The sequence below is a fragment of the Amia ocellicauda genome, chromosome 7, assembly GCF_036373705.1.
Source record: "Amia ocellicauda isolate fAmiCal2 chromosome 7, fAmiCal2.hap1, whole genome shotgun sequence".
NCBI classification, from domain to species: Eukaryota; Metazoa; Chordata; class Actinopteri; order Amiiformes; family Amiidae; genus Amia; species Amia ocellicauda.
In genome coordinates, this window is record NC_089856.1 from 15256288 (window position 1) to 15282846 (window position 26559).

At 41.4% G+C, this 26559-nt stretch overlaps 2 protein-coding genes and 1 long non-coding RNA gene across 3 annotated transcripts; 2 read left to right on the plus strand and 1 right to left on the minus strand.

Moving 5' to 3' along the window:
* The first annotated feature begins 4721 nt into the window (after positions 1-4721).
* Positions 4722-13221, plus strand: LOC136753831 (galanin peptides-like). Its single transcript, XM_066710218.1, has 7 exons — positions 4722-4734; positions 6702-6712; positions 7236-7316; positions 8144-8198; positions 11591-11654; positions 11807-11880; positions 13187-13221. Exons 1-7 carry the CDS (start codon positions 4722-4724, stop codon positions 13219-13221), a joined length of 333 nt encoding a protein of 110 aa, XP_066566315.1.
* A 635-nt stretch (positions 13222-13856) lies between these two features.
* Positions 13857-22951, minus strand: LOC136752944 (uncharacterized). Its single transcript, XR_010817358.1, has 4 exons — positions 22782-22951; positions 14402-14582; positions 14103-14214; positions 13857-13977 (listed from the first exon to the last, which is right to left on the minus strand). It is a non-coding gene; the product is annotated as an uncharacterized LOC136752944 (long non-coding RNA).
* Positions 22952-22981: 30 nt separating this feature from the next.
* Positions 22982-25527, plus strand: LOC136752943 (uncharacterized). The gene is made up of 5 exons (XM_066708684.1): positions 22982-23133; positions 23611-23775; positions 24760-24940; positions 25031-25104; positions 25266-25527. Exons 1-5 carry the CDS (start codon positions 23061-23063, stop codon positions 25403-25405), a joined length of 633 nt encoding a protein of 210 aa, XP_066564781.1. The 5' UTR covers positions 22982-23060; the 3' UTR covers positions 25406-25527.
* Positions 25528-26559: the final 1032 nt, after the last annotated feature.

Consider the following 26559-nt stretch of genomic DNA (forward strand, 5'->3'; position numbering starts at 1 on the left):
TACTGTGTGTGTGTCTGTACTGTAGTGTGTGTGCGTGTGTCTGTACTGTTCTGTGTGTCTATACTGTACTGTGTATGTGTGTCTGTAATGTACTGTGTGCATGTCTATACTGCACTGTGTGTGTGTCTGTACTGTACTGAATGTGTGTCATACTGTACTAACCCCCCTGCCCCCCTCTCACTTTCACTCAGTACTGTGTTGGACTTTGACTGTGCTGAGGAGGACGGTGTGTCTCTGCACTGTGAGATACAGAGAACTCAGCAGGTACACCCTATACTTCACCCCTCCCACCTTCTGCACTTCTCTCCTCCACCTCTTCCTCTCTTTGATGAGTATCTGTTTAAATCCTCTTGCTCTCTCACTCCACTGTCTCTCTCTGTCCTCTCTCTACCTCTCTGCTCCCCTCTCTTTCTCTGATTTAAACTCAGAATGCTTTATTTAGTGGCAAGACTCTTACAGGGGGTATTGCCAAACTACTCCCGATAGAAAGATAATATATAAAAGACATTGAACCATAAATATTGCACCAGTAACAGTACAAGGAAAACATATACAGCAGTCCTCGCACTGACAGCACTGACTTACGTCCTTGGAAATGTTGCTGTAAGTTGAGCTTAACATGGACCTTGAGTTAGTGGCTTTAAATGAGTGTGTGAAAGCCGGTCACAAATGACGGAGAGAGAAAGTCACGAGTTCTGTCAGTGTCTGGGCTTTATTACAGTTCACACTGGCGATAACACAAAACACAAAAACAGGAAAAGGCAAAAACTAGCACACAACAAAAAGGTCCAAACAAATGGGTTGCTCCGGGCAGTAAAAAGGGGTACAGACATCAGTTCTCTCTCACTGGTTAGCTGCTTCCGTCGGGGAGGGAGAGGGATTAAATAGAAAAGGCACAGCTGCCGCTGATGTCACAGTCGCATCGGTGCTCATTGCCCGCAGCCGTGAGTCCGCAGCCTGTTTGTGAGAGAGCGGACAACACAGCTGCGGCACATGAGCACCTAATCAGCGGGCGTCAGCAACAGCCATGCCGTGACAGACAGTGGCCTGTCAGAGTGCTTTATGTAATTGATTGTGTGTTGTGTTGTCATCACGTAAGTGTATTAGCCCTGAACCCTGAATTGGCACAGTAGTTCGCGATCAGAGGCTCAAAACGCCTTCTTGTAATGGGTTGTGTTTACGATACAGCGCATCCGTGATCTCTACTGGTGGCCGAACATGAATGCTTCAATTGCATCCTACCTTCCCTGCCAGCTGAATGACAAGATTGCTAAGATGCACATCTCGTCTCTGCAGCCAGTACAGTTTCCTGAAGGACCATGGTAAAAACTTGCAATTGACATCATAGGGCCCTTTCAGGCTGGCTCTTGGGACTGTCATTATGCCATTACTCTGCTTGATTACTACAGCAAGTGGCCTGAGGTTGCGTTCACATCTCATGTTACTGCAGATGTCATTGTTACATTCCTAATGTCTGTGTTCAACCACAAAGGGAATCCATAACAGCTCTTGGTTATACAGCATCCCCTCCACCTTTGGGTAGTATTCTCGACTTGAAAGATAGCGATAGGTTGCGAATGTTACTCAGGTTATCTGAAAAAAGAATACTAAACAAAGGTTGCAAGGTCGCGGAGGAGGAGTTACTCAATGCAGGCAAATTTTTACAAGCAGGAAACAGGAATGGGCTACGTGTATGGTGCTTGTAGTGGCCAAGCTTTGTTACACAATGTGTTGGTGAGGTTCCACGGTAATAGGCTTAAGCAGGGGTTCCATTTCCAACCTGTCGATTTTACATATTTGAAAAATTACATTTTTTTAAAGTGATCCTCAGTGCCTTTGTGTGGAGTGTCCTGGGAGTGTCTCTCAGTTTGTGGTAATTGTCATTTGTGAGTGTTTGTCACAATTCAGGAGAAAGGGCATCTGTATCTATCTGTCCCCACCTCTCCAGTCTGTCACTCTCTCCCTCCTCTCTCTCCCTCACTCTTTCTCTTTCTAACACCTCTCACTCTCACTCTCTCACCCTCTCTCTCTCTCTCTCTCTCTCTCTCTCTCTCTCTCTCTCTCTCAGTGCACTATCTCTCTCCCAGTGTGTGGATCGTTGGACTCAGAAGTGACTGACTGTCTGACAGAAACACCAAAGGTAACTATCTGTGTGTGAGTGTGTGAGTGTGTGTGTGTGTGTGTGTGTATGTGTGTGTTTGTGACTGTATCTGTCCGTGGGTTACTGTGGCTGCATCCCAAATCGCACTCATCACTCATTACTTTCTCTTTCAGGGCAGATGTACAATGGTCGCCATTATTAGGGGTGTCCCAATACCTTAGGGCAGGGGTTCCCAAACTTCTTCTGGCCAAGGACCCCTTTGTCACCGTAACTGTCTCATTATACTACGTAAAAGTAAAAATGGGGAACATAGAACCTTATTCTTAGCTAACAAGTTCAGATTTACATAGAACATTATTATGAGCTGACAAGTTCAGATTTAAAGAAGAGTTCAGCTCACTCTTGTATGTTCTTTCATAATTGATCAATTCAAATATGTACTAAACAAAATAATGAAAATTATTTTTGGAGTGGGTGGGGGGGGTTGAACTTTCCGTGGACCCCCTAATGCCCCCTTGCAGACCCCTGGGGGGTCACATACCCCAGTTTGGGAACCTCTGCCCTAGAGAACGAGTGAAGGGAGCCTAATTGAGCTATTTGTGCCCTTCACTGCTCCCTTCGACAGAGTGTATAAAACATTACACTTATGTGGAAGTGTTTTCGTGCTGAATTCCCAGAACTCTTTATGTTAAAGGCAGAGACAAGTAAATTGGGAAAATGGGGAAAATATGGCAGCGGCAGGTGTATATAAATGTAATTTAAATATAGCTATCTAAACAGTTATTTATTAAGGAAATTATTTTGTAATATTTATGTTGTATGGAGTTACATACATAATATAAAATTAATCTATAATCATGATTTAAATATATGATTAGAAAGTGCAGCAAAAAAACATTTTGGCACCTATCAGTTCATTACTGAAGTAGTATTAAACCAGGAGATGATATAACCAATCAACATATTTCCAAATTATTGTTATTAAATAATATATATATTATTAAGAAGTTATTTGGAAGAGGAAGAGTGCAAACGGCTATAGCAGTCTCCATTCTTTCAAATTACAATCTGACAAGAAAAGATTGTGTAGCTGCGCTGAATGCTGATGCTGAAGTGTGTCCCATTTAACGCTTTTAGCTTCGCCCTGCACCCTACACCCTCGCTCACTCAAGTACACACTCTAAGACATCAGCACAACGTCATGCGAAGTGTACAGTTGTTGAAGGGTGTAGGGAGCAAGTGTGCGATTTGGGACGCAGCCCAGGTCTGTCTGTCTGTCTGGTGACTGTGTCTTCTTGTGTGACTGTGTTTGTCTGTCTGTGTGTGACAATTTTTTCCTATGTGATTCTCTCACTCTCTCACTCTCACTCTCTCTCTTTCTCACTGTGTTCTGTTATTTTATTCCTCAGGTGAATCAGTGCAGTCCTGCCATGACTGTGTGTGTCAGACCAGAGTAAGTTTGGGGGGGGTACAGCAGTACTACATTGTGCTGTGCAGTGTTGTGATGTGTTGTGCTGTGTTGTTCTGTGCTGTGTTGTTTGTTGTTTTGTGTTATGCTGCGTTGTGTTATATTGTACTACTGTTGTGTTGTAGTGACCTACAGGTGTGTCCAGTGATGCCAGACTGTGTCCACCCCCCTGCGCACTGGAGCACTGCCTGGTAAATACAACTTCCTCCCACCCTCTCTCTCTCTTTTTCTCTCTCTCTCTGTCTGTGTTTCAGTGAGTCTATGTGTGTATGTCTCACTGTCTCAGTGTGTCTTGTGTGTCTGTGTGTGTCTCTCTCTCTGTCTCAGCGTGTGTATGTGTCTGTGTGTCTGTCTCTTTGTCTGACTGTTTTGCTATTTCTCTCCCTCCCTTCCTCTCTCACTCTCCATCACAGTAGAGTGTTAATGTACTGAAGTGTCCAGTCAGTCAGTGTGTCTGTAATGTATTAATTCCCTCTACCCCTACCACTCTCTGTATTTCTCTGTCTCTCCCTCTCTCTCCCCCTCTATGTATCAGGTGTGTGGCACTATGTCTATATTAACCCTCTCCCTCTCTCTCTCTCACAGGTGTATGTGTGTGTGTGTGGCAGTGTGTATGTGTGTGCAGTGCTGTATTCAGAGCCCCCTGTCCTTCTTGGATCTCTATTGGCCGCTGTCCTGGGGGGGACGGGTCTGCGTGGGCTCACTGTGGGGCCCCCTGTTCACCCTGCTGTCTCCCCAACTGACTCTAACACACTCACAGCCCCCACCACACTGACACTAAATTCTATGAATGTTCTCTAAATACCTGCATATTCTTCTTATATTTGTTGTTAGTATTCTTATTGTTATTGTTATTATTATTATTATTATTATTGTTATTATTATTATTATTATTATTATTATTATTATTATTATTATTATTATTATTATAGTTATTGTTATGTTATTACTTTGCTGTGTTTCTTTTCTTTGTTGTAATTTCTGTTTCCTTTATCAATAAAAAGTTTAGACCTTGTGTCACTAGTTGTATGGAGATAGAAAGGGAGGAATGGAAAGAGAGAGAATTGGGGGTTAATACAGATGAACTGACTGATGGAGGGACTCATAGACACTAGTCCATTAACACTGCACTGAGAGAGAGAGAGGGAGCAAATGAGTGACTCAGGTACAGAAGTCTCCGGAGAGAGCAACGTCAAGAGGAAGTGAGAGAGCGAGAGAGAGATTAAAAGTGACTCAGTTTGAAAGGTTCATGGAAATATCTTGGTGTGGGAGTGAATACACAGATATAGGGAGGGAGGGAGGGAGAAAGAGAGAATGTGTAGGGTTAAGAGTTAATGCACTGACTGATTAACTGATGCACAGTCTGACTAACTGCACAGTGAGTCCCTCCCACCTCTCCATCGCTCAGGTCACAGTTTAATTAGTTGTCTGTAATTTCAGTGCTTTTGGGATTTTAAGACCTCAGTGATAATGGAGAGAGGGTGAGAGCAAGAGGCAGGGAGAGAGACATAGGGGAGTTCAGAGGGCAAGATTGGAGGGACAGGTATAGAGAGGGACAGTGAGAATGCAGGGGAGAGAAAGTCAGAACAAGAGATAGAAGGAGAGATGGATATAAAAAAAGGAGGAGGAAGTGATGGAGAGAAAGACAGATCATGTGAGAGGGATAGAGAGAGAGACTGGCTTTGTCTCTTGAAGTGGGAGAATTTTTAGCTTCAAACTCATCTTTTTAATTACCTCCCCATCTCTCTCTCCTCCTCCGTCCTCTCTCCTCTCTCTCTGATTCAGGAGGTTGGTTACAGTAATTGTAGCTTTTAGTGTCTCAGTGCAAAAAGCTGAGACTGTGTCATCCTGTTTATACAGAGAGAGAAAGGGGTTAATATAGTAATATAGTATTGTACAGTGCTGACTGACTGATACACTGACTCAGAGAGAGATAGGGGTTAAAAACAATAATTGATCCATTGATTCTTGCTGTATTACTGATCAATATGTGTTGATTATTATTATTATTATGATTATTTATAAATGTATCTTGTTTTCTCTTTACCTGTTCCTCTCTCGCTAACCCTGCTCCCTCCCTCTCCCCTTTCTCTCTCCATTTTCTCTCAGAATCAATTAGCAATAATTAGTGTCATTCAGATCAACCATTATCCTGTCAGAGAGGGGGAGAAATTGGAGAGGGAGAGAGAGAGAGGAGGTGACCCGAGAGACACACCAACCCACCTCTACTTTCCCTCTCTGTCTCTCTATCTCCCCCACCCCCCCCCATGATCTCATTGCAGTGTTAATGCACTACAGTGTCCAGTCAGTCGGTTAAACAGCTATATGACTCTGCTTGGTTGTGCTCACTCATAGCACTGTCTCCCTCCCCCTCCATCTCTCCCCCCCTCCATCTCTCTCTCTCCCTCTTTCACTCTTTGTAGAAAGTACCATTAATTTTGAGCAATAACACCAGTCATACCTAAACTAACAATTATGTTAATGTGGCACTGTGTGTGTATGTGTGTGTATAGTGCCTATATAAACTGATGCCCAGACACACTATTCTACACTCACACTCATCTCTCGCTTTCTCAGTTTCTAGCTGTGTTTTAGATTTCATTATTATTATTATTATTATTATTATTATTATTATTATTATTATTTCCATTGTTTTTAATATAATTATACCATTACCATATTATTATTATTAGTCATAGTAGTAGCAGTAGTTGTAGTAGTGGTTGTGGCTGTAGTGATTTTTATTATTGTTAGTGGAGCTTTGAATCTGTTGCCATCAGTCTGATACTTTAAGAGACAGGACAGAGCAATAGAGAGAGAGATAGAGGCATTTCTTCTCAGGTCGTTTGCCTGGTTGTGAAGTTGGAGCATTTACCATATAGAGCAGCTCTCTCACTCTTTGGAAATGTGAGTGTCTGTCTGTATGTGTGTATGTCTGTGTGTCTGTCTGTCTGTGTGTGTCTATGTATGTGTCAGTGTGTGTGTGAGTATCTGTGCATCAGTGTCTGTGTGTGCATCTCTGCGTATGTATGTGTATCAGTGTCTATCTGTAAGTGTGTATGTCTGTGTATCTGTTTTTCTATTTCACTGACTGTTTCTCTGCCTCTATGTGTCTGGCTGTCTGTGCCTCAGTGCGTCTTTCTGTGAGTGTCTGTGTCTGTGTGTGTAAGTTTGTGTGTGTCAGTGTCTGTCTGTGTATGTATATGTCTGTGTTTCTGTCTCTGTATGTGTGTTTGTGTGTCAGTGTCTATATGTGTGAGTATGTCCATGTGTATGTCTGTGTTTTTCTGCGTCTCTGACTGTTTCTCAGTCTTTGTCTTTGCGTCACTGTCTCGGCGTGTGTGTATCAGTGTCTATCTGTCTGTCTATCTGTGTTTGCTGTTTTTCTGTTTCTGTGTGTATGTCTATCTGTGTATGTGAGATTGTGTCTGCGTGTCAGTGTCTGTGTGTGTGTCAGTGTCTTTGTGTATGTCTGTCTCTGTATATCTGTTCTGTCTCTCTTTTCTGGTTATTGATGATCATGTGTTATTGGTAATTGATCACTCTTGTTGTGTAGATGTAGTGTGTTTTGCTGACTGTGATGTTGTTGTTTAGATGCAGTGTGTGTTGTTGATTGTGTTGTTGTGTAGACACAGTATGTGTTCCTGACTGTGTATTGTTGTGTAGATGCAGTGTGTCCGCGCAGTGCTCTGTGTCTCTCTGCTGCTGTCAGGGATCCTTTCAGAGTCTCTGGGACTCACCTTCACGGTAAACGCTGTACTCCCACTCTACAAACTCTACATACGCTGTACTCACAGTGTACTCACACTCTACATACTGCACACACTGTACTCACACTCTACACACTGTACACATGTTGTACACACACTATTCACACTGCTGAAACTCTATACTGTACACCTGCTGTACTAACAGTCTACACACTGGACACCTACTGTACTTACACTGTACTCAAACTCTACATACTGTACACCTGCTGTACTCACACTGTACACACTGCACACATGCTCTACTCACTGTACACACACTACACACTGCATACACATTGTACACACACTGTACTCACACTCTACACACTGCACACATGGTAATTACACTGTACTAACACTACTCACGCTGTACACACACATTACACACTGCACTCATACTCTACACACTGTATTCACACTGCACACTCATTGTACACATACTACTCACATTCTACAGACACACTGTACTCACTATACACACACTGAACACTACTCTTACTATCACTGCTAAATATACACTTACTGCTGATGTTATAAGCACATAAACACTATCTATTCTTATAACACACTCTGAATAATGTTGTTATAGTCATTATGATGATGAAGATTAATGTTATAATTGTTATGATGATGTTGAAGATTAATGTTATAATCATGATGATTAATGTTATTATCGTTATGATGAAAATGAATTTAATAGTTGTGATGAAGATTGTTATTGTAATTGATATGACGATGAATGTTATAATCATTATAATGATAAAGATTCATGTTATTATAAACGATATCATGATGGTTATGTTGGAGTTATTCTGTTTTTCTCAGGGCCGTGAGAAGAGAGGCTGGACTCTGAACAGTGCTGGGTATCTTCTGGGGCCTCGTAAGTCTCTGTTATCATGAATAAATATTAGTAGTAGTAGTAGTAGTAGTAGTAGTAGTAGTAGTAGTAGTAGTAGTAGTATGAAAGTGAGCTGCAAGTCATCTGTCTCCACCTACACTATTACTGTTGTCTAAGCCGGGACAGTACAGTGTAATAAATACAAGGGTGAGAAAGAGAGACTCTATCTATCCATCTGTCCTGTCCCGTCCCCCACCTTCTCTCTATGTTTTTATCTAGCCCTCTCATTCTAAAGGCTGGTTTACACTCCTGCGTCTTTGTCTCTGCGTGCATGCGCCGGCGTCGTACGCAGACGGTCGCATAGCTGTCTGCCAACATACTTGTATATAAGGTTGACGCGTCCGTAGGAGGCAGTGTCGCATTAACGCATCGCAATCTACAGAAAACGAAACTCGTTTTCTATGGTGCACCTATGATTGTATAGATGTAAATTAACACATACTGTTAATGACATGTTACAGAAACTACACGCACACACACACAAATACAAATTGCATCCTGTATGTGCAGATCTATAGTGTCTTCCTATAGTTGGTTAGAGACTTAACACTAGAACATACACACATCTGCGTATGTGAATTTCTCCTGTATATCCGTTCTTATATGTTACTAAATATTTGAATTAAATACATATATGGCGTTCCATCTGTATAACTCCTCAAAATGTATGAGCTATATATACGTTCTTCTCCAACCGACAGACCCGCAGTTTATGTGATAGGCTATAGCCTACTGAATATAATAAATATAGCCGACAATATGGGCTTTTTAATCAATTTAGTAATTGCTATGTATAATCATGTTGATTGGTGAAACACACCATTTTCTACATATCATATATTCATTATCATCATTATTTATTATATAATACCCCGTTTCCACTTACTGGAACAGTTTTCACAAATTCAGTGTTAGCATGTTTTCTCTGTATACCTGCAGCTTTATTAATGTGCAAAATAAAAGAGTCACATCAATAACATAGCGGGGCATCAGCTTTTATTTGAATGGGACTCCTTTAAAAAAAACTCTGACACCGTAATGAATGGAGCAGTTGTATTAATAGCTAAGTTTAGTAGGGTTTGTATTTCTGCAGTCGGTAAAGCGTCTATATTTGGATTAACATTAACATATAGTTATAGCGATACTAGGGATTACAAATATAATTAAAATATACGATTCTTCATGCGATTGATCACATACAAATTAGCTTCCGTTTGAAACATTTTAATAGTTTTAAGATAGTGTAAACAGGTGGAGCTAAAAACCGTGCCATTTAAATAATTTACAAGACATCGGGACATTTAATTTAAATCCAGGACGAATATTTCATGTTTGCGTGTATTTATAACAAAAAAAGGTGAATTGTTTTCCCAAGGTAAACACACATTACTTATTTAGAAAAGTTTCTACCGCATCTCTCGCATCGAGGGCGGCCGCCATTACTGTAGTTACAATTTCAGAATGCAGGCGCGCTGCGTCATGACGTCACAGTAGTGCCTCGGACCAGTTTGGGACTCAGACGATACGATATACGAAACTGTGCCTCCTAGTAATGGGCGGTTCGATTCTTTTTAGTGACTTGATTCATTTGATTCAGTTCAGTTTGGTGAATCGATTAATTTCGTTGATTTCGATCACTGATTCAGTGACTCAAACCAATGCAGCCCGAATCAGGATTGGTTACATAGACTTGAACCAGAAGGAACAAGTCGTTCACTGCAGACCACAAAAGCTAGGAAAAGTCTATATTTGACTGTGTTAATTTAAATACAGTTGTAACAAATATATATTTAAAATCCCAGAGATAACAACAGTTTGAAGCATTAACATTATTTAGCCAACACGATTTATGTAATTCAATTTAATATATTGTTTGGACAAGGGCGTCTGCTAAGAATAATAATAATAATAATAATAATAATAATAATAATAATAATAATAATAATAATAATATCGTTACATAAATGTTTTACGCATAGGTGTATCTCAATTATTATTAATATTAAGAATTATTATAGGTCAGTTTTTTGATTTACCTCAAGATGACTTGCAAGTATTAATAATAATTTGTCCAAAGTGTTTTATGTGCAAATCCCCCAATTAGGAAACAGCGACTTTTCACTGTTCAAGGTCAGGCTTAATATTTTAAAACTTAATTAAATGAGAGCACTGTGGGAAAATTAAAATGAGGAAAAGAACCCCCCGTTTTGTAATTTAGCCACCTGTTTGATATCTTTTTCCCCACAATCTGGCAACCCTGTCGATTGGACGTGGCTGTCAAAATCTGCTGCTCAACCAATCAGCGCTGGCTTGACGCACAGGACCGCAGAGACCCGCGACGCACTGTTCAAATTTTGGAGGAGTGCGCGTCAGCTCCTCTGTGAGCGTCTGTGGGCTACGCTTACCCAGAAACCCCTGCTCTGCGTCGCTACACATAGACAAATAAGCGTACCTACGCCGAAGTATAAATCGGCCTTGATCTTTTTCTCTTATTTTGTTATTTATTTTTCTTCTTTTCAATTCCATTTTCCCTCCTCTCTGCCTCTTCCTCTCCCTCATCTCTATCCCTTTGTCTATGTCTTCCTCTTTCTCTCTCCCTCTACTCTCCCGACACTCTCCTTCTTTCCCTCTTCAAACTACAACTTACTGATCCCCCAGTCACTGCCCTTCACAGCAAAACACCCTGAGGCCTGTTTGCTTTCCCACCCCCCTCTTGATTTTATGTATGTTTATGTGATATTGTTTTTCAGTATCATTGTTTTGAGTGATAGACTAAGAATACAACTATTAATAACAGATCCTGTCATTTCAAACCATGGCAGGCTGCTTCAGTGCCTGTAGTTCTCTTAAACACACAGGTATCAACAGTCACAGACTACAACTCCCATGATGCACTAGCCATTGGTAACCTTTGGCTCGTGGTTTTATTCCCTGGATGCTCCACTTGTGAGCCTCTGTGATCACTGATCACCATAAACATGGTGAAATCTCAATATACAGTGGACGTGGAGACCACAAATCATCTAACAAATTATCAATAGAATTTATACAGATCATATTATGATTTAAAGAAAATAGTCATGCATGTTTTATAAAGCGATTTTTAAAAATATTTATTGACCTAACTGGGACTTTTTGCATTTGACTTTCTGCAACTATATTTCCTGTGTTTCCTCTCCATATTCAATACTTATACTCAGGCATCATGGGATTGTGATGTTTTATTTCTACATCTGTCTTGTAGTTACACACTTATTGAAGATCTATTTGTCTCCAATCGTCCCCATCTCCCTTTCATTCTCTCCCTCTCTCCCTTCCACATTCCCTCTCTTACACTTCCTCTCTCTCTCTCCCCCTCTCTCTCTTTCTCTCAGATGCTCACAGGACTCTGACAGTGAAGGGGGAGCTGATGGGGAAGAGAGAATCTGTGCAGGAGAAATATGACAACAGACTGAGAGAGAGTGCGTGACTAATGTACTGTGTGTAATGTAATGTGTGTGTCTATACTGTACTGTGTGTGTGTCTGTGTGGTAACTGTGTGTCTGTGCTGTACTGTACTGTGTCTACCATACTAACCACCCTCTCTTTCTCTCTCTCTATTCAGCTCACAATGACTCTGATCTTCATACACTTATGGAATTTATTTCATACCTCCGCCTCAAAGGTGATTGTGTGTGTGACTGCATGACTGTGTGTGTGGCAGTGAGTGTGTTTGTGTAGTGTGTGTCTGTGAGTCTCTGTGAGTGTGTGTGTTGTGTAAGTTGTATGTATTGTGGGTGTGTGTCTGTGTGAGAGTACACCGATCAGCCATAACATTATGACCACTGACAGGTGAAGTGAATAACACTGATAATCTCGTTATCATGGCACCTGTCAGTGGGTGGGATATATTAGGCAGCAAGTGAACATTTTGTCCTCATAGTTGATGTGTTAGAAGCAGGAAAAATGGGCAAGCGTAAGGATCTGAGCGACTTTGACAAGGGCCAAATTGTGATGGCTAGACGGCTGGGTCAAGAACAAAAGTGGTCCAAGGAAGGAAAATTGGTGATCCGGCGACAGGGTCATGGGCGGCCAAGGCTCATTGATGCATGTGGGGAGCGAAGGCTGGCCCGTGTGTTCTGATCCAACAGACGAGCTACTATAGCTCAAATTGCTGAAAAAAATTATGCTGGTTCTGATAGAAAGCTGTCAGAACACACAGTGCATCGCAGTTTGTGGCGTATCTGGCTGCGTAGCTGCAGACCAGTCAGGGTGCAAAGGAAGAAGGTGGCCTGGTCTGATGAATCACGAGTTCAAGGTGTTGACTTGGCCTCGAAATTCCCCAGATCTCAATCCAATCGAGCATTTGCTGGCCAAACAAGTCCAATCCATGGAGGCCCCACCTCGCAACTTACAGGACTTAAAGGATCTTTTGCTAACGTCTTGGTTCCTGATTCCAGACCTTCAGAGGTCTACTGGAGTCCATGCCTCGACGGGTCAGGGTTGTTTTGGCGGCAAAAGGGGGACCTACACAATATTAGGCAGGTGCTCATAATGTTATGGCTGAACGGTGTAAGTATTCATGTTGTGTGTAGTGTATGTGTTGTGTGTAATATGAGTGTGTTGTGTGTACAGCGAGTCATAGGAGTGTTTGTGTTGTGTGTAGTGTTTGAGTACGTGTTGTTTAGTGTGTGTGTCCCTCATTTATCCCACCTTACTTATCTCCTCCCTGTGTCAGTCCCATCCCTGTCTTTTTCTAAGTGTGTTTGTCTGTTTGTAAATGTAATGTAATGTAGTGTTACTGTACTGCAGTATCCAGTCAGTCAGTGTTAATGTACTGCAGTGTCCAGTCAGTCAGTGTTAATGTACTGTAGTGTCCAGTCAGTCAGTGTTAATGTACTGCAGTGTCCAGTCAGTCAGTCAGTGTTAATGTACTGTTGTGTCCAGTTAGTCAGTGTGTCTGTGTAATTTTCTTTCTCTCCCTCTGACAGAGTTGGGGACTCTGGATGAAGACATTATTGTTTAGGGCAGCTGCTTCTTCCTCTCTTCTCAACCCTTTACCCTCTACTCCCCTGTGTAAATACTTTGAAACAATACCTTAAAATATTAAAATCAAATATAAAAATCATAATAATAAAACCACAAGATTTGAAATCAGTCTCTGTATTCATTTTTTTATTCCCAGGTAGTCGACAACACTTTAGACAATTACTAAATTAGGGAATTAGTTACTCAAGCAATTACAATTGAATAATTTATATATACACTGTATATCTCACAGGGGAGACAATGGGAATTGGATAGTGGAAGAGAGAGAGAGGGGAATGGGGAAGAGGGAGAGAATGAGATATACTGGGAGATAGATGGAGAGAAGGAGTAAGACACAGGAGCAGTACAATAGATGGGAGATGGGGAGAGAGAGCAGGGAAAGAGGTCAGAGGAAGATGAAAAGCAATGAGGAAGGAATAGAACAAGAGAGATAGATGGAGAGAACATCACTCTCTCCCTCTCTCCCTCAGAGGGCTACACTCCACTTCTCTCCTCTTCCCAAATCGCAGTCCGAAAGAATTCACATTGAAGCCTCCCCCCCCAGCTCCTCCCCCGCCTGCTCCTCCTCCTCTCCGCCCTCCCCCTCCTGCTCCTCCTCCGCTGTCCCTCCTCCGCTGCTCCTGCTCCTCATCCCCCCATCCTCCCCCTTCCCTGTCCCCTCTTTTTCCTCTGCTCTGGGAGAGAGGGAGAGATTGGTGAGCCAGGGAGAGAGAGGGAGAGGAGTGGACTGCGTCTGAGAGAGGGAGAGAGACAGAGAGGGTTAATACAGATATACACAATGACTGACTGACTGGACACTACAGTACATTAACACTGACTTAGAGCAAGAAATACAAAAACATAGACACAGAGAGTTACCTGCAGCAGTATACAGTGCTGTCTGGAGTGAGTGTGGGAGTAGGGAGGAGGTGTCAGCAGGGCAGACACACAGAGACACGACGAGAACCAGAGAGAGCAGGGGGAACTGCATCTGAGAGCAAGATGGAGGGGTTAGAGATACACACGGTACAGTACAGACACACACAGTGCAGTACAGACAGTACAGTAAAGTACAATCACACACACTGCAGTACAGACACACACAATACAGAGATAGCTAGTCAAGCTGTATTACTTTGAAGAAGAGAGACAGAGCGATTGAGTTTATAAACACTCACCTGAGAAGGAGAGAGGGGGGGTTAGGGGAAGTGTCCAGAACCGTCTCTGCTCAGTACAGACAGTCTCTGTCTTTCTGAATCTGTCAGCAGATCTAGTTTGTCGTCTTCTCTTTCTCGTTTGTTTTCTCGTTCTTTTTCTTCCTCAGCTTGGGATATCCGTTTTCTCCTCTGTCTCTTGTATCTAACAGAGAGAGAGGTACACTGCCTTTTATACAGAACTTCACTCTCTCTGCTTTCATTTTTAACCATCCCTCCACACCCTTTCTGATTTTTTCTTACTTCCATTCACTCCCTACTCCCCTCCCTCTTTTCAATCTCATTGTTATTCTCTTCACCTATCTCTCTGTGTCTCTTTATATAGTCAGATAATAATTAATAATTTCTTTACTATACTGTGAAAGAGAAATCGGAAGGGAGTGAAGGATGTGAGTGACAAGAAGAAAGGATGGGTGAGGTGCATGAGGATGAACAAGGGGAAAGGACTGAAAGGGCCGAAGGGAGAAGTATAGACAGTGTTTAATGACTGTCACACCAGCACAGCTGAGACCCCTCTGACAGACCCGAGTGACTGATGGATCTCGGTTTGTGAGGAGTGGACTGCAGTAGTCAATCAGTGTGTCATGTGAGATAGGGGCTTATAAACCAGGTACACAGCATGAATTAGAAACAAAAATAATATAAATAGCCCCATTAATAAAACTAGGGGTGCACTGATACATCGGTTGGTTATCGGACTGACACTGATAAAGGGAGAAATTACAAATATTTTTAACATTACTAAAGCCAGTTGTCACGTATAATGCTGTGACGCATGAACTGTGAGACAATCATGTATTTGGTGTTGTGTGCAATCTAGCTGTAAGTATGTCTCAAGGAATTGCAGTTTGGATTTTTTTTTATTATTATTTTCATAATAATGATTGCAAGGTAGGTGCTGCAGTAAGCACCTTTTATTTATGTCTTGTAGATAATCCCCAAATCCTTTTATTTCTGTCACAAAACGTTATAATGTATAATTTCAAAATGTGAAATAAAAGAATCTACAAATATTTCATTTGTAATTGCACAGGTATCAAATACCTTTATATTCCATCAGAACCATTGGTGTTCATTACAGTAAACACTACTTTTAATCAAATTGTGTTTCCTGATAAGTAAAATATGTAATTGTAAAATTGTACTGATTATAGGAATATATAGTGTACATTTACATTTTTACATACCAATTAAATCAAACCTTTAGCGTTCTGTAGGGTTCTGTGATGCATTACTTCCATCAATGACGAGTACTGTAACATATCAAGTGTAGTCTGTAACACAAGTAACACTGTAAAAAATTATACTCTACAGCTATAGCTGTTTAAAACATGTACAGAGAATCTGAATGTATGTTTACCTGCTGAGCATGTCCTGTAGTGATTATAAATATTTTTGGATTGTTATTCTGTCTCTTGCACAGGATATATAACTTGTAAGCATTCTTTTTGTTGTTGTTGTTGTTTTGCATACTGTGCAATAGAGAAAATTGCATATGAACATAAACACAGTTTTGGAAACTCTCCCTGCTTCAAGTGTACCCATCTGTGATACTGGGATGGTGAAGATTGGATTGGGATGTATAACGATGCAAGAAAGACCAAGCCAAGCAGCACTACCCTCAACAAAACTGTTTAAATGAAGGCCAAGGAACTGCTTTTGTTTTCTTTTACCAAATATTGACCAGATGTATCGGATACTATAGAGTCTGCACCTATGTTAGAGAAATCAGCCACCTAAATCAGTTGAAATTAGATGTTCTCCATTCATTTCCGGCTTTTAATCACCTTTTTCAGAAACTACATTGAAATGTTGCAGGCCTGGGCATATTGTTTCTGTCCCTTACTACCAATTTAGAGAATCATAATAAAATAAATGAAATGGAAACAATGGAATACAAAATGTCATTGTATTATTCATGAACCACTCTGCACACCTTAAATGAAATCAAAGAAAGAACATGTATTTAAAAGCAAAGATGTAATGCTGTGTGCAGTCAAGACTGGGTGTGGAGTATTGCTGCTTAGCACTGTTTTGTGTCTAATGGTGGAGGCCTTCTTTCTGCACACAGTCAAGGCAGGTTAGCCCCAGGGCTACTGGAGCATGGCCCTGAAGGAGGTAAACTATAGGAATTGAGAACTGACAGCACTGCAATGCAACCAGGGCTAGAGCAAGGGCTCTTATATTTTGCAAGTCGCCCTGAACAAGGGCATCTGCTAATAAATAAATAATAATAATACTAATAATAAAAGTGACGCCCTATACCAGTGGTTCTCAAAATTTCCAGGTGGCGCCCCCCCATGTCCCACACGTTCATATTTATATTACGTTTTTTTATTTTTGAAAGCCCTAACGTTTACCAAGGATGAATGTACTTTAAAACTTGTTTGCATTTCACTTCTCACTATTTTATTTGGCCATTTACAATGGAATCTCTCTATGCATGAACCTATTCTTACTCCATCTAGTACGGATGAGCCTGAATCAACATACACCGATCAGCCATAACATTATGACCACCTGCCTAATATTGTGTAAGTCCTCCTTTTGCCGCCAAAACTGCCCAGACCCGTCGAGGCATGGACTCCACTAGACCTCTGAAGGTGTGCTGTGGTATCTGGCACCAAGACGTTAGCAGCAGATCCTTTAAGTCCTGTAAGTTGCGAGGTGAGGCCTCCATGGATCGGACTTGTTTGTCCAGGACATCCCACAGATGCTCGATTGGATTGAGATCTGGGGAATTTGGAGGCTATGTCAAGTCAACACCTTGAACTCGTGATTCATCAGACCAGGCCACCTTCTTCCTTTGCACCCTGACTGGTCTGCAGCTACGCAGCCAGATATGCCACAAACTGCGATGCACTGTGTGTTCTGACAGCTTTCTATCAGAACCAGCATTCATTTTTTCAGCAATTTGAGCTACAGTAGCTCATTTGTTGGATCAGAACACATCGCTCCGCACGTGCATCAATGAACATTGGCCGCCCATGACCCTGTCGCCGGTTCACCGCTTTTCCTTCCTTGGACCACTTTTGATAGGTACTGACCACTGCAGACCGGGAACACCCCACAAGAGCTGCAGTTTTGGAGATGCTCTGACCCAGTCGTCTAGCCATCACAATTTGGCCCTTGTCAAAGTCGCTCAGATCCTTACGCTTGCCCATTTTTCCTGCTTCTAACACATCAACTTTGAGGACAAAATGTTCACTTGCTGCCTAATATATAATATATATATATATATATATATATATATATATATATATATATATATATATACAGTGAGGGAAAAAAGTATTTGATCCCCTGCTGCTTTTGTACGTTTGCCCACTGACAAAGAAATGGTCAGTCTATAATTTTAATGGTAGGTGTATTTTAATTGTGAGAGACAGAATAACAGAAAAAAAATCCTGAAAAACGCATTTCAAAAAAGTTATAAACTGATTTGCATGTTAATGAGGGAAATAAGTATTTGATCCCCTATCAATCAGCAAGATTTCTGGCTCCCAGGTGTCTTTTATACAGGTAACGAGCTGAGATTAGGAGCACTCTCTTAAAGGGAGCACTCCTAATCTCAGCTCATTACCTGTATAAAAGACACCTGTCCACAGAAGCAATCAATCAATCAGATTCCAAACTCTCCACCATGGCCAAGACCAAAGAGCTGTCCAAGGATGTCAGAGACAAGATTGTAGACCTACACAAGGCTGGAATGGGCTACAAGACCATCACCAGCAGCTTGGTGAGAAGGTGACAACAGTTGGTGCGATTATTCGCAAATTGAAGAAACACAAAATAACTGTCAGTCTCCCTCGGTCTGGGGCTCCATGCAAGATCTCACCTCGTGGAGTTTCAATGATCATGAGAATGGTGAGGAATCAGCCCAGAACTACATGGGAGGATCTTATTAATGATCTCAAGGCAGCTGGGACCATAGTCACCAAGAAAACAATTGGTAACACACTATGCCGTGAAGGACTGAAATCCTGCAGCACCCGCAAGGTCCCCCTGCTCAAGAAAGCACATGTACAGGCCCGTCTGAAGTTTGCCAATGAACATCTGAATGATTCAGAGGAGAACTGGGTGAAAGTGTTGTGGTCAGATGAGACCAAAATCGAGCTCTTTGGCATCAACTCAACTCGCCGTGTTTGGAGGAGAAAGAATGACCCCAAGAACACCATCCCCACCGTCAAACATGGAGGTGGAAACATTATGCTTTGGGGGTGTTTTTCTGCTAAAGGGACAGGACAAATGCACCGCATCAAAGGGACGATGGACGGGGCCATGTACCGTCAAATCTTGGGTGAGAACCTCCTTCTCTCATCCAGGGCATTGAAAATGGGTCGTGGATGGGTATTCCAGCATGACAATGACCCAAAACACAAAGCCAAGGCAACAAAGGAGTGGCTCAAGAAGAAGCACATTAAGGTCCTGGAGTGGCCTAGCCAGTCTCCAGACCTTAATCCCATAGAAAATCTGTGGAGGGAGCTGAAGGTTCGAGTTGCCAAACGTCAGCCTCGAAACCTTAATGACTTGGAGAGGATCTGCAAAGAGGAGTGGGACAAAATCCCTCCTGAGATGTGTGCAAACCTGGTGGCCAACTACAAGAAACGTCTGACCTCTGTGATTGCCAAAAAGGGTTTTGCCACCAAGTACTAAGTCGAAGGGGTCAAATACTTATTTCCCTCATTAACATGCAAATCAATTTATAACTTTGCATGCATTTTTCTGGATTTTTTTGTTGTTATTCTGTCTCTCACTGCTAAAATACACCTACCATTAAAATTATAGACTGATCATTTCTTTGTCAGTGGGCAAACGTACAAAATCAGCAGGGGATCAAATACTTTTTTCCCTCACTGTGTATTTATGTATGTATGTATGTGTGTGTGTATGTGTATATATATATATATATATATATATATATATATATACACTCACCTAAAGGATTATTAGGAACACCATACTAATACTGTGTTTGACCCCCTTTCGCCTTCAGAACTGCCTTAATTCTACGTGGCATTGATTCAACAAGGTGCTGAAAGCATTCTTTAGAAATGTTGGCCCATATTGATAGGATAGCATCTTGCAGTTGATGGAGATTTGTGGGATGCACATCCAGGGCACGAAGCTCCCGTTCCACCACACCCCAAAGATGCTCTATTGGGTTGAGATCTGGTGACTGTGGGGGCCAGTTTAGTACAGTTAACTCATTGTCATGTTCAAGAAACCAATTTGAAATGATTCGACCTTTGTGACATGGTGCATTATCCTGCTGGAAGTAGCCATCAGAGGATGGGTACATGGTGGTCATAAAGGGATGGACATGGTCAGAAACAATGCTCAGGTAGGCCGTGGCATTTAAACGATGCCCAATTGGCACTAAGGGGCCTAAAGTGTGCCAAGAAAACATCCCCCACACCATTACACCACCACCACCAGCCTGCACAGTGGTAACAAGGCATGATGGATCCATGTTCTCATTCTGTTTACGCCAAATTCTGACTCTACCATCTGAATGTCTCAACAGAAATCGAGACTCATCAGACCAGGCAACATTTTTCCAGTCTTCAACTGTCCAATTTTGGTGAGCTTGTGCAAATTGTAGCCTCTTTTTCCTATTTGTAGTGGAGATGAGTGGTACCCGGTGGGGTCTTCTGCTGTTGTAGCCCATCCACCTCAAGGTTGTACGTGTTGTGGCTTCACAAATGCTTTGCTGCATACCTCGGTTGTAACGAGTGGTTATTTCAGTCAAAGTTGCTCTTCTATCAGCTTGAATCAGTCGGCCCATTCTCCTCTGACCTCTAGCATCAACAAGGCATTTTTGCCCACAGGACTGCCGCATACTGGATGTTTTTCCCTTTTCACACCATTCTTTGTAAACCCTAGAAATGGTTGTGCGTGAAAATCCCAGTAACTGAGCAGATTGTGAAATACTCAGACCGGCCCGTCTGGCACCAACAACCATGCCACGCTCAAAATTGCTTAAATCACCTTTCTTTCCCATTCAGACATTCAGTTTGGAGTTCAGGAGATTGTCTTGACCAGGACCACACCCCTAAATGCATTGAAGCAACTGCCATGTGATTGGTTGGTTAGATAATTGCATTAATGAGAAATTGAACAGGTGTTCCTAATAATCCTTTAGGTGAGTGTATAGTTCAGTCTTATTTCTCTAGTGTTCTATGTTTACAGGTACTTAATAATGCAGTTGTGTTTCAGTAATCAGTAAGTCTTGTTTCTGCTACTATAATCTTATTCAAATATTGTAATACTCATTTTCTACATCTTATATTTTTAATTCACGGCTTAGTCATTGTACTTTTTGTTAACCCACTTTCTACCTAACCTACAATCTGTTTCTACAGTTCCCTTTAAAAGTGTATAATGCAGTTGTGATTTTCCCAGCAAGTCACTTCAGATAAATGTCAGCCAAGTAAGTGAAAACATATACTAATACAAATTATGAAGGTAAGAATGTCACTACCAGATTGTTTATTATAAAATCATTGAAAAAGAAAGTGAAATATTAAGAAGCAAAATAGTCATTTTTGCCTACTGCTATGTCTGCCACTGCTAGTTGTCCCATCACTGGTCTGTCCTTCCCGTCTCCAATGCTCCTTAACCAGCTCAATTGTCAATTGGGCCTTAGAGCAGTGGTTCCCAAACCAGTCCTGGGGAACCCCCTACCCTGCTGGTTTTTGTTCCAACCGAGCTCTCAATTACTTAATTGAACCTTAATTGAAGTAACAATCTGCTTAGATTTTACTTTTTAAATCGTGTAAGAAAATAGTTGTTTCTTCAATACGTTTTTTAATATAACTCTATACTTAACTTAAAACCCCTACTGTTTAAAATAATTAAAAGTCTCTGATTTAGGAAATTATTAGTTTAATTAAGGGTTCAATTAAGTAATTGAGAGCTCAGTTGGAACAAAAACCAGCAGGGTAGGGGGTCCCCCAGGAGCGGTTTGGGAACCACTGCCTTAGAGGGTGGTATGTAGATCCCTCCAGAGATAGGGGCTCTTTTGTCATTAGCCACCTGCCCTACCCACACTAGGGGATCATATGCCAGTAGACTCTTCAACATCTGCAACTTGCTCAATTTAATATGGTTCTAAGAATTACTTCAACAGGGGAGGGGTAAAGCTATTGAAAGGACAGCTTAGGGAAATGCATTTAAGAGCTATTTTCGTATAATCAGAGGACAATTATTTTTTATTTTGGTTTTACAGAAGTGCAAACATTTTGTTTGATGACATTGCTTAGCACAGCAAATTTATTTCTTCAACCAAATTAAACTGATTTTTTAAAATTTAAACTTATGCATATGATGATGATGATGAAGAAGTAATGTATCATATGCCTTTATTCAAGGTAATTTCCATATTTAACATTAATATACACTGTTCTACGTATACACAACATTAGAAGGGCAACACAATCACTTAAAATATGTCAGAGATATTACAGTGATAAAGTTATAAGAGAAGAACAGGTTGATCTAGTGTAATTTTATCAGATGAGTGTTAAAGGAAAGGTCCCACTAGTTCGAAAATCATGGTTGTAAGCTTCTTTATGTTTTGCTATAGTGTATACATTGTTGAATCCAACTCTTATCTGTGTATGGGTTTTTCCCAATAAGTCAGACAGATTAACCAGAAGTATGTGAAGATATGTGAAGTATGTGAAGTTTATTGCGATACCAGCAGCTGTTGGAAGAATGTGGTCGCAGAGGCGGTCTCTATGACAGCAGATCCTTAAAGGCACTTTACATACACACAGATTTATATGATATAATACATGACGCAACGGACTCTCATCCAATCTCCTCAGACATGTATGTTTCTCTAGGACATATTACAGATCTTGTTACTTGGCAGACAGGGAATTTGTCCGTTATCATAACTCATAACACAGAGAGCAGTCGGAGGATATTTTTGACAGATTCTCTTGAGAACCACAGAGAAAAACAAATCCTTGTATGGTACAGACAGTCTGGATACTTTCTTCCTAATTTTATATAAAGAACGTCAAGTACAGACAACATAAGTATAGACAAGGACAGAGTTAGGTCAAAGTTATTCACACAGCACTCCACATCTTTAACTTCCTCAAACAGGAGGATTTTTTGAGCTCGAAACTAGTTAACCCTTTCAGCCCCGGCTTCTTCAACATACAATACACACTACTCTTCCAGATCTAGACAATCATATATAGGCAGCTTTTAAAAAGACAACATTGAAAACTTAGCACATAGTGGCGTACGTCAAATGTAAGCACATGCTCTGTCGAGATCTTGCGCAAGTATCGTGTCATAACTTCCTGGATAGCGGAAACGGACTCACCAGTTTCTTCCCCATGACGACTATTATCTCATGGGAGAGTACCAGATATGTGTCGGTGCAATTCAGTATTTGGTTTTACGATACGTATGCCTATACATTAATAAATTATATAAGGGCATACGCAAAGTCCACTTAAAATTAGGTGAGCATACGGCGAATACTTATGTAGGGTCTCGACTACACCAATGCTTATGTCCATTACGCGTCGGTGGGCGGGGCTCAGATCGCCGCTGTGTTTAAGGGCGGATCCGGAGAAAGCCTCGTTTTGGAAGTCGGACAATGGAGGCTTTGGGGTGCGAGTGGGCTGGCCTGCTGCTTCTGCAGTGTGTCGCTGCGCAGGTGCTGGTTGCAGGTGAGCACATGGTCACTGAAGCTTTCTAACTATTCACTTTTCCATAATTAAAGTGGTTTGAATAGTAAACATGTTGGTGTGATGCTGGTTATACATAATCAATTAAGACCAGTATTTAGTTAAATTGAAATATTACCCCATATGACCAATCACGCCCCGCGGCTGCTTTGAATTTACCCGTTCACATGCAAACATTTGAGATAAGAGTCCTGGCGACCATTGGTTGGCTGGGGGCTGTCACTCTCCATGCTGTCCAATAGGAGATTCTGCCAGTATCATCCTAGATATCCAATCAAGAGCCCCAACCGGGTTGGAAAGATGTTTTTGTTAAATATGAAACCTTTCATAAAACCAACGTTAAAGACCCACAGTGTGCCGAACTGTAGCCTATACTGTATTCAGCCCAAATCTCTCGCAGTGCAGTGTTAATGTACTGTCCCGTCTCCTGTGTGTAACTGAATCTCATCTCTCTCTCAGACAGGACAGTCTCTCTAGCCTTCGGAAATTCGTCACGCTTCAGCTCCGCCCTCTGGTTAAAGCCCGCCCACTGCCTGTTCGAGGATTGGCTTGGGTCCGCAGCAGACAAAACGTTGGCCAATCGGGAGACCGCTGTCGTCCGTATTGAAGTGATGAAAGCAGGGGGTGAGGCAGGGAGCCAGGGACTGGGTAGAGGGAAGCATGATTGACTTAGCTCAGCCTGTCAATCAAGACCAAGACAAGATCTCATAGTGTAAAACCATTATTGATACACACTCGTAACATGTATACAGTGCGGAGAGTCCTGTCGCAGTGTCCTCCGCTACTTACATTTCTAGTTCATATTAATTTGCGTTAACATGCGGAGTGTTGTTCGTGTGGTACAATGTGAATCCTCTCCATCTGCTTGATTCCACAGTGACCACAATCTGTGTTGACATCATGCTGCACGTCCACCATGTAAAAGTAATGATCGCAAATGTTTTTAACAATTATTTAGCAGTGGTATGATCCAGCCTACGTGATTTTATGGTATAGAGAAAGGAAGACATGAAAGATTATAGATAAGTGAAAGGGATATCAGCTATGCGATGCAGATCTACGTCTCTGCTTTCTAACATGCTACGAATGAGCAAAACGCGATTTAAAAATGAATGAATACTTAATCGCAGGTAGGTTAGTTTCCCTGCTACGATGTATTTAAAATGTACCTCATGAGTTGTGCCATAATGGTAGTGTATATAGGCTTTAATGTATGAGTGTATCGGCTATTGGAATATGTCACTCATTCATTTAAGATGTCGTAGGGCAATGGGGTGTAGAAGGGAACTGTGATGTTAGGGACAGGTGGGTCTTTTATGACATTTGTTGCTCCCATAGTGGCACGTGTCTAGAAAAACTCAATGTTTAGCTTTGCTGTGTTTTTTGGTGCCGCATGACATTTTTTAGTGGTTCATATTTTTATTGCTCCCATTTGTCATTTCTTGATTGTATGAGAACACTTTTTAGCTGTCCTGAATCCCACTTTGGCTTAGACAAAAATCACAATGTATTAGAATTATTTTTAGTAGTAGAAGTATTCATTTTCATAACCATATTACTGTGGTGGATTATTGGGTGTCCTGACTATTCCACTCCCCTCTCTCTCAGATGCTACAGGGATGGTGTATCAGTCTGCCAGTGTGTACCCGATCCCCCATTGTGACTTCCTGTTCTCTGAGCCCAGCACACTCTCTGATGCCCCGTACAGGCTGGGTCCAGAACTGCGCTGTGTCTCTCCTCGAGTCAACCAAAGCTGCGTCTCCCAGATATTCCCTGGACAGGCCTACAGGTCAGAGCAAGAGTCTGTCCGTCTCCGGCCGGCCGTCTGTCCGCCCGTCTCCAGCCGGCCGTCTCTATGCTTGTTGTGTTATTATTTCAGGGTGCGGTATGCAGTGTCCAGTACAGACAAGGTCATCGTGGTCACTCCGTGGTCTGAGCCCCTCTGGACACGAGGTCAGTCCAGCTGCACACTGTCCTGTAGCATACAGTTTGTGATGCTGACCTGTAGCGTCCAGTCAGTGTTACTAAACTGTGGTGTCCAGTGTTAATGGACTGGAGTGTCCAGTCAGCCTTGTCTGTAATCTGTCGTTCTTCCTCTCTGCTTTTCTTTCCAGGTGAAGTGATGGACAACCAGTCTCTTTCTCTCAATTTCTCTCGTTCTGGAGGGATGATTGCCCTTGCAGTCCTCATCAGCCTAGCTATGGTAACGCTGGTCATCATGGCAATCCTCACTGTGATCAAGCAGCACATGTGACCTGCTTGCCTACCATTACTGAATGGTTCACAGCTGGCTGAACATCAGTACTGTACTGACCTGGTTCCTAGAAGGTGTGAAAGTGCCCCTCTTTTAATGATAATAAATTGAAATTAAGTGTAGTTTCTTTATTGTAGTTTGTGTGTATCGGTGAGTTGCTTTGTGTGCCAATATGAATCAATGTGTCTATTATAGACTGTCAGTGTGTGTCAGGAACAACATTGGACCTTCAGTGTTAGAACCTGTTCTATGTTATTCAACTTGTAGAAATTAAGGAAGGAATAAATTACCAATCGTATTAAAAAATAGTAAATCAGATAAATATCATTTATTCCTTCAAATGTTTAATCTTGCTTCTCAGTGACTGTTCCTGAACTGCATGGAATCCTCCGTAAATGTCTTTGTTCAATTCTAGATCAACAAATTAGCTGTAAACTGTTAGAGAAAACAAGGAGAACATGCCAACCCTTAGTCATTTGTAATGGTCTACAAGGGATAACTACTCTTTTTTTTAGTACTTCTGAGAATTCCTTTCTGTCCTGTTCCCATCAGGTTACATTTGTGGCTAATTCAGTGTCGTTGTAAAAAAACAACCCCAAAATCTAATTGGCATCTTCACTCGGGTGGTAGGCCTACTTAAAAATGAAACCCCCATTGATGGAAAATGCAATGCTTATTATTATTATTATTATTAATTATTGGCAGATGCCCTTGTCCAGGATGACTTACAGCATAAGTGCAATACAAAGTGCAATAATATAGTTAAGTACACACTGGCAGACTGATACACCATCCCTGTAGCATCTGAGAGAGAGGGGAGTGGAATAGTCAGGCATCAAACATTACAAATTCAAATTTACATTAAACAAAGAAATTCAAGATACAATACATTTTACAACTTCCAATTTATACAGTTAAGTACAGTAAGTGTGGTATAGATAGATGTTAAAAATGTGAATTGCTATTTTTCTGTTTTCTTAACATTTAGTTTTTTGTTAATCTCTTGCTGCAAACCTGTCCTTATCAGACCACTGTTTCTGTTTTAATAACAGAAGACAGTTAAATGGTCATTGCACAACATTGCACAACTAATAAGTTGTAGCATAATTATTTGTAATTAAGTAATTAACTGATAGTCTACTGACCAAACTTTT